This window comes from Oncorhynchus masou, chromosome 14 (genome assembly GCF_036934945.1).
Source record: "Oncorhynchus masou masou isolate Uvic2021 chromosome 14, UVic_Omas_1.1, whole genome shotgun sequence".
Lineage (NCBI taxonomy): Eukaryota > Metazoa > Chordata > Actinopteri > Salmoniformes > Salmonidae > Oncorhynchus > Oncorhynchus masou.
In genome coordinates this window covers 4,885,980-4,894,431 of record NC_088225.1, presented here as the reverse complement: position 1 = coordinate 4,894,431, position 8,452 = coordinate 4,885,980, and the positions used below count along the sequence as shown (strand labels likewise).

Below are 8,452 nucleotides of genomic sequence, written 5' to 3'. Positions count from 1 at the left end.
TTTAATCTCTGTTTTGGTTTGTAGCTCCTGCAGATGCTATTAAAGATGAATCAAGTGGAAAGGGCTAGGAACAGGAAGGCAGGAAAAACAGGAACTGGAAAAACATACTCACCAGAAATGTTGAAAAGTCACTGCGTGCGTGTGCGTGTGTGTGTGTGTGCGTGCGTGCGTGTGTGTGTGCGTGTGCGAGTGTGTGTGTGAGTGCGTGTGCGTGTGTGTGAGTGTGTGTGTGTGTGAGTGCGTGTGCGTGTGTGTGTGTGTGTGTGTGTGTGTGTGTGTGTGTGTGTGTGTGTGTGTGTGTGTGTGTGTGTGAGTGCGTGTTTTCTTCCATCCTGTGAATACTAGAAACCCTGCGGGTCTGGGGAACAACAGATCACCGAGGCTAAACTAATCAATGGTCTACTGCCACACTAAAACAATAGGCACCGTGACCTTGTTAATGGCAATACACGTCCTACCAAGCCCCCTGAGACCTATCAGACCACAGAGGCCGTAAAAGTGTAAATGAGGAGGCTAGACTCCAGCTCCTGAAACAGAACACATCTCAAGGACTCATCAATAATGACTGAATCAGTGATATTCGGAGACCACGGGGAGTCTCTTGTGTTCAATTGATATGTTATTACTAATGCACTCTCCATCGTATTACCCGACACTAACTAGGTGGATGGCAGATAGAGTGAAACCAACTGAGCTGATCCTGTTATACAGAGCTGGGTGGTTATAGACAGTGGTGTAAAGTACTTAAGTAAAAATACTTGAAAGTACTACTTAAGTATTTTTTGGAGTATCTGTACTTTGCTTTACTATTATTTATTTTTTTAAAGAAAATAATGTACTTTTTTCTCCATACATTTTTCCTGACACACAAAAGTACTCGTTGTATTTTGACAGCTTAGCAGGACAGGAAAATGGTCCGATTCACACATTTATTAAGAGAACAACCCTGGACATACCTACTGACTCTGATCTGACGGACTCACTAAACACACATGCTTCGTTTGTAAACTATGTCTGAGTGTGCTATCCGTACATTTAAGAAACAAGAACAACATGCTGTCCGGTTTGCTTAATGTTAAGAATTTTGTATTATCTATACTTTTACTATTGAACTTAAGTATATTTTAGAAATTACATTTACTTTTGATACTTAAGTATATTTAAAAATAAATACTTGTACACTTTTACACAAGTAGTATTTTATTGGGTGACTTTCACTTTTACTTGAGTCATTTTCTATTACGGTATCTTTACTTTTACTGAAGTATGACAACTGGGCACTTTTTCTACCACCGGTTATAGATTACAGGAGGCTTTCTACAGACCCTGGTCCTGTGCTACACATGGGTGAGTGGTACAGTAAGTGGTATAGTAGGTGGTATAGTAAGTGGTATAGTAGGTGGTATAGTAAGTGGTATAGTAGGTGGTATAGTAGGTGGTATAGTAGGTGGTATAGTAGGTGGTACAGTAAGTGGTATAGTAGGTGGTATAGTAAGTGGTATAGTAAGTGGTATAGTAGGTGGTATAGTAAGTGGAATAGTAAGTGGTATAGTAGGTGGTATAGTAAGTGGTATAGTAAGTGGTATAGTAGGTGGTATAGTAAGTGGTATAGTAAGTGGTATAGTAGGTGGTACAGTAAGTGGTATAGTAGGTGGTATAGTAAGTGGTATAGTAAGTGGTATAGTAGGTGGTATAGTAAGTGGAATAGTAAGTGGTATAGTAGGTGGTATAGTAAGTGGTATAGTAGGTGGTATAGTAGGTGGTACAGTAAGTGGTATAGTAGGTGGTATAGTAAGTGGTACAGTAAGTGGTATAGTAGGTGGTATAGTAAGTGGAATAGTAAGTGGTATAGTAAGTGGTACAGTAAGTGGTACAGTAGGTGGTATAGTAAGTGGTATAGTAAGTGGTATAGTAAGTGGTATAGTAGGTGGTATAGTAAGTGGAATAGTAAGTGGAATAGTAAGTGGTACAGTAAGTGGTACAGTAAGTGGTATAGTAAGTGGTATAGTAGGTGGTATAGTAAGTGGTATAGTAAGTGGTATAGTAAGTGGAATAGTAGGTGGTATAGTAAGTGGTATAGTAAGTGGTATAGTAGGTGGTATAGTAGGTGGTATAATAGGTGGTATAGTAAGTGGAATAGTAAGTGGTATAGTAGGTGGTATAGTAAGTGGAATAGTAAGTGGTACAGTAAGTGGTACAGTAAGTGGTATAGTAAGTGGTATAGTAGGAGGTATAGTAAGTGGAATAGTAAGTGGTATAGTAAGTGGTACAGTAAGTGGTATAGTAGGTGGTATAGTAAGTGGTATAGTAAGTGGTATAGTAAGTGGTATAGTAGGTGGTATAGTAAGTGGAATAGTAAGTGGTATAGTAAGTGGTACAGTAAGTGGTATAGTAGGTGGAATAGTAAGTGGTATAGTAAATGGTATAGTAAGTGGTATAGTAGGTGGTATAGTAAGTGGAATAGTAAGTGGTACAGTAAGTGGTATAGTAAGTGGTATAGTAAGTGGTACAGTAAGTGGTACAGTAAGTGGTATAGTAAGTGGAATAGTAAGTGGTATAGTAAGTGGTATAGTAAGTGGTACAGTAAGTGGTACAGTAAGTGGTATAGTAAGTGGTATAGTAGGTAGTACAGTAAGTGGTATAGTAAGTAGTATAGTCAGTGGTACAGTAAGTGGTATAGTAAGTGGTACAGTAAGTGGTACAGTAAGTGGTATAGTAAGTGGTACAGTAAGTGGTACAGTAAGTGGTATAGTAAGTTGTATAGTAAGTGGTACAGTAAGTGGTATAGTAAGTGGTATAGTAGGTAGTACAGTAAGTGGTATAGTAAGTGGTACAGTAAGTGGTATAGTAAGTGGTATAGTAGGTGGTATAGTAGGTGGTACAGTAAGGGGTATAGTAAGTGGTATAGTAAGTGGTACAGTAAGTGGTACAGTAAGTGGTATAGTAAATGGTATAGTAAGTGGTATAGTATGTGATATAGTAAGTGGTATAGTAAGTGGTATAGTAAGTGGTACAGTAAGTGGTACAGTAAGTGGTATAGTAAGTGGGACAGTAAGTGGTATAGTAGGTGGTATAGTAAGTGGGACAGTAAGTGGTATAATAAGTGGTATAGTAAGTGGTATAGTAAGTGGTATAGTAGGTGTTATAGTAAGTGGTATAGTAAGTGGTATAGTAGGTGGTATAGTAAGTGGTATAGTAAGTGGGACAGTAAGTGGTATAGTAAGTGGTATAGTAAATGGTATAGTAAGTGGTATAGTAGGTGGTATAGTAAGTGGTATAGTAGGTGGTACAGTAGGTGGTATAGTAGGTGGAATAGTAAGTGGTATAGTAAGTGGTATAGTAAGTGGTACAGTAAGTGGTATAGTTAGTGGTATAGTAAGTGGTACAGTAAGTGGTATAGTAAGTGGTATAGTAAATGGTATAGTAAGTGGTATAGTAAGTGCTATAGTTAGTGGTATAGTAAGTGGTACAGTAAGTGGTATAGTAAGTGGTATAGTAAGTGGTATAGTAAGTGGTATAGTAAGTGGTATAGTAAGTGGTATAGTGGCCATATTGTAGTTTATGAAGGCCAGCAGGGGGTCGACTGCATATGCAAATGCTTCTTCACAGTAATTACATAGTGGGTCCAGACAGTGGCCATGCAGCCAGGCAAACGGAGTGGAAAAGACACATGGTCCCTGGCAATACCCTGCTGCTGCCAGCGCATGGGAGAGGGGGGACGACGAGTGAGAGGGCAGAAGAGGGGGTTACGAGAAAGGTGGAATTAAAAGTATGGGAAAAAGAAGGGCAGGAAGTCCGAGACAGAAACCTGACCTTTCTCCCTTTATTTAAATGTTTGAGTGTTTTTACCATAGCAGAACATCCGTTAACTCATTTACATCTGGAGTGAAAACATGAGCTTTCTGTGTTTGGTACGAACCAAAGAGTAAATAGGCAGGCATGTGAGCACACACTCTTAGAGTGTGACTTGCTTGAGGCTGGTAGGCTGGATGGGGGATATCATGTTGGTAGACGGAGTAAAGGGAGGGGGGGATATGGTCTCTATACTGGAGATGAAAGGCTCATCATCCATCGTCATTGATCATCAAAGAGGTTAGATATGGACCGACAGAAGCACAACCCTGCTACCATTACAGAAGCTCCCCCGGTCCAAAGCTATGGAGGAGATAAGGTGGACTTCTGACCCACTCAGTCCTGCCTCTCAGCCACAGAGACCTCTTCAGCCCTCACTGACAGACTCAAGTAGATTTACTCTCAGGGTCAACACCAGGTCCCTCCCACACATAGAAAATTCCCTCAAAAGAAAACACTCTCAGCTATATGACCGTGTAAAACGGCAATACCCCCATCATCACCATCCGTGGCGAGGATGTTTTTAGTTTTAGGAATGTTTATGGCAATAGACAGGGATTCCCATGGGGGTTCAATTACATACCCCGGCCTCTCAGTCACTCAGTCAGAGATGTTTCAGATACTGTTTGACCGGTCAGTGGATCTCTGAGCTGCACTTACAGCTTCAGCCTAACGGCCCTGGGCTGTGAGCTGAAACTAGAGAATGGCATTCCACACGGGCGGGCCACACTCACCCCCTCTCAAGTCTGGAGATGTGGTCTCAAGGGGGCAACCCCAAATTGCTTTCCCACCATGGAGGGAATCCATATCCTAAACTCCACAGACAGAAGGTCCATCGCTTGAACCAAACACTGACTGACACATTATAGACAAAGAGGCATAATAAGTCAGTTAACATCCAGACAAACACCATTTGCAGCCATTTGTCACTGATAGGAGTGAACTGTGACCATGGTCAAACACAACAGATCATATCTGTGGACCAGTCAGTCAGCCGGTTATTATGCTTCAGCCCCCTCCACTCCCCCACCCGCCTAGCAGTCTTCTGGCCCCTGGACAGAGCATGGGAACAGGCCAGCCACACGCAGCGCTCCTCAGAGAGAGGAATGCAAACAGAGTGCAGCGCTGAGAGAAAAGGACGGGCACGGGAGATTTTCAGCGAAGACAACAATCCTAAATAGCAGATGCCTCAAGCAAAAGTACGCCAGTCAGTCAGTGGTAAGTTGGCATGATCCAAGCAATTCGTCAGAGAGATGCCCCCCCCCCCCCCCACGGTTGCAGACATGGACTGTCGTCACTGCCAAGCTGAGCAGCCAGAGGGATTGATTTGTCATCAGCCTCGAGGAGATAGACGCAGAGAGCAGAAATAGTCTTACCTGACGTGTCCCACATGTTCAACTCAATCCTCTGTTTGTCGATTTCAAAACTGGCAGTGTAGTTTTCAAAAACGGTGGGGACATAGTTCTGGAAAAGGGGTGCATCTTGATTAGTAAAGCACTAATAGCATAGGTGTAACGTAGGTCAGACGTTCAACTACGTACATGTAATGTATCATACAGACTCAAATAAAATCATGTCGGTCTAGTTTCCAATAACACCAAGCGGAAATTGAATACACTCCAAAGTACATTATATGAGTCTATATTGTTCAATCAATAATAATAATAATAGCCATTTTGTTTTTAAAGGTGCTCTATTTCCCTGTCTTTCAGTTTCCGTCTCTCTCTCGCTCTAGAGAAATGTCTAACGCAGGTGCGTGTACACCTCTGGCTCATAATTTAAATCAAGACATTTGGGGTTAGTTAGATTATTAGAATAAAAAAGCTCTTGTCGCTCTATCTGGTTTGGTGTCTGTCTTGACATTCATTTTTGCTTCATTCACAAACTGCGATGACCTACAGTACACCTACCACTCTTAAATGATCCAGGTGCCTGTTTTCAAATGTTGACATTCGTGTTCATAACGCAAGACTTCATAGCCTATTATATATATCAGGACACTTACCTCGGGATAGCAGTCCTTCGCAAAAACATGTAGGAGCGCCGTTTTACCACATTGCGTATCTCCGACCACCACGATCTTACAGCGGCTGCCTTGACTTTCCATCTTTGTCAGTGTGTCTGTTCTGGACGCGGATCGGTTTCATTCACCATCCGATGTGGATATGAGGAACTCAAGGAAAAACCAGCAGGTACATACCCCGGTTGTGGCGCGCCCTACTATGTGTCCTCCCCCGGTTATCCTCCCCTGTCCACCCCGTGAAGCCCTCGGTTCCCACCGTTACACTAGCTATCCTCTCTATGCCGGTTTACACCCGCTTTGCTCGCCTCAGCACTCAGCAGCAGCACGCGGGTCCCTCCCTTCAAACTCGACTTTTTAATTGGCCACGCCTTGCCCGTACACGCGCCCCGACGAGACCGAGTTGGTCCTCGTGCCTCTGTGTTAATTTACTTGTTTGGTAGCTTGTCTCTTTACTTGTCTTTCAGTGACACACGTCTTCATTATTTGTTGTCGAAAGATGATTCATATTATACTTGGGCTACATCTCCTGGCCTTTATTTCTAGCCTTGAGGATTATGTTTAGGTACACATTTCAACGAATATATTGACTGTTTATTACATAGTTATAAACTGTAATACTGGACAAATAATTAGCCTAACAGTTTATAAACGTCTTATAAACCCTTTGGAAATTATGTATAGGTCTAAAGTATATCTTAATGGGAGTGTCTTTTACATTCTCAAAACAAATGAAAAGGAAAATATTTTTGTATTATACATTGCCATACAACACTCCTTCCGTTACCTCCAACTGCTTTTAAATGCTAGTAAAACTAAATGCATGCTCTTCAACCGATTGCTGCCCGCCTCGTCCCGCCAGACTAGCATCACTACTCTGGACAGTTTGGACTAAGAATATATGGACAACTACAAATACCTAGGTGTCTGGTGAGACTTTAAACTCTCCTTCCAGACTCACATTAAACATCTCCAATCCAAAAATTTAATCTAGAATCAGCTTCCTATTTTGCAACAAAGCCTCCTTCCCTCATGCTGCCAAACATATCCTCGAAAAACTGACTATCCATTCGATCCTTGACTTCGGAGCTGTAATTTACAAAATAGTGTCCAACACTCTACTCAGCAAATTGGATGTAGTCTATCACAGTGCAATCCGTTTTGTCACCAAAGCCCCAAATACTACCCACAACTGCGACCTGTATGCTCTCATTGGCTGGCCCTCGTTACATATTTGTCGCCAAACCCACTGGCTCCAGGTCGTCTGGGCTAGGTAAAGCCCTGCATTATCTCAGCTCACTGTTCACCATAGCAACACCCACCCGTAGCACGCGCTCCAGTAGGTATATTTCCCTGGTCATCCCCAAAGCCAACACCTCCTTTGGCCGCCTTTCCTTCCAGTTCTCTGCTGCCAATGACTGGAACGAATTGTAAAAATCACTGAAGCTGGAGAGGTATATCTCCCACTCTAAATTTAAGCATCAGCTGTCAGAGCAGCTTACCGATCACTGTACTTGTACACAGCTCATCTGTAAATAGCATACCCAACTACCTCATCCCCATATTGTTATAATTTTTTTTGTTGCTATTTTGCACCCCAGTATCCCTACTTGCACATCATCATCTGCATACCTACAGTTGAAGTCTGAAGTTTACATAGACTTTGGCCAAATACATTTAAACTCAATTCTTGACATTTAATCCAAGTAAAAATGCCCTGTTTTAGGTCAGTTAGGATCACCACTTTATTTTAAGAATGTGAAATGTCAGAATAATAGTAGAGAGAATTATTTATTTCAGCTTTTATTTCTTTCATCACATTCCCAGTGGGTCAGAAGTTTACATACACTCAATTTGTATGTGGTATATTGCCTTTAAATTGTTTAACTTGGGTCAAACGTTTCGGGAATCCTTCCATAAGCTTCCCACAATAAGGTGGGTGAATTTTGGCCCATTCCTCCTGACAGAGCTGGTGTAACTGAGTCAAGTTTGTAGGCCTCCTTGCTCACACATGCTTTTTCAGTTCTGCCCACACATTTTCTTTGGGATTGAAGTCAGGGCTTTGTGATGGCCACTCCTGTAACAGCGTTCTTCGTTTGTCGAAAGAGAGTCGGACCGAAATGCAGCGTGTTGGTTACTCATGTTTTTAATGAAACAAATAACGATACATGAAATAACTTATAAATACAAAAAACAACAAACGGAACGTGAAAAAACCTATACAGCCTGTCTGGTGAACACTAACACAGAGACAGGAACAATCACCCACGAAATACACAGTGAAACCCAGGGTACCTAAATACGGTTCCCTATCAGAGACAACAAGAATCACCTGACTCTGATTGAGAACCGCCTCAGGCAGGCAAACCTAAACTAAACACACCCCTAATCAACCACAATCCCAATGCCTACAAAAACCCCAATATGACAACACAATAAACCCATGTCACACCCTGGCCTGAACAAATATATAATGAAAACACAAAATACAATGACCAAGGCGTGACAGAACCCCCCCCCCTAAGGTGCGGACTCCCGGACGCACCTCAAAACCATAGGGAGGGTCCGGGTGGGTGTCTG

General features: G+C 42.2%; 1 protein-coding gene across 2 annotated transcripts in view; it reads right to left on the bottom strand.

The window, feature by feature from the left end:
• LOC135554008 (rho-related GTP-binding protein RhoN-like) overlaps positions 1-6,222 on the bottom strand; it is a 56,826-nt gene extending 50,604 nt beyond the window's left edge. The window contains exons 1-2 of one of the 2 annotated variants that reach the window (XM_064986001.1): positions 5,858-6,222; positions 5,229-5,316 (exon numbers count right to left, since the gene is read on the bottom strand). In XM_064986001.1, coding sequence (XP_064842073.1) covers positions 5,229-5,316; positions 5,858-5,959 — 190 coding nt within the window. In that variant the 5' untranslated portion in view covers positions 5,960-6,222. The remainder of the gene's footprint in view (positions 1-5,228; positions 5,317-5,857) is intronic. The other variant, XM_064986000.1, reaches the window with a different exon arrangement.
• Between the last annotated feature and the right edge of the window lie 2,230 nt (positions 6,223-8,452).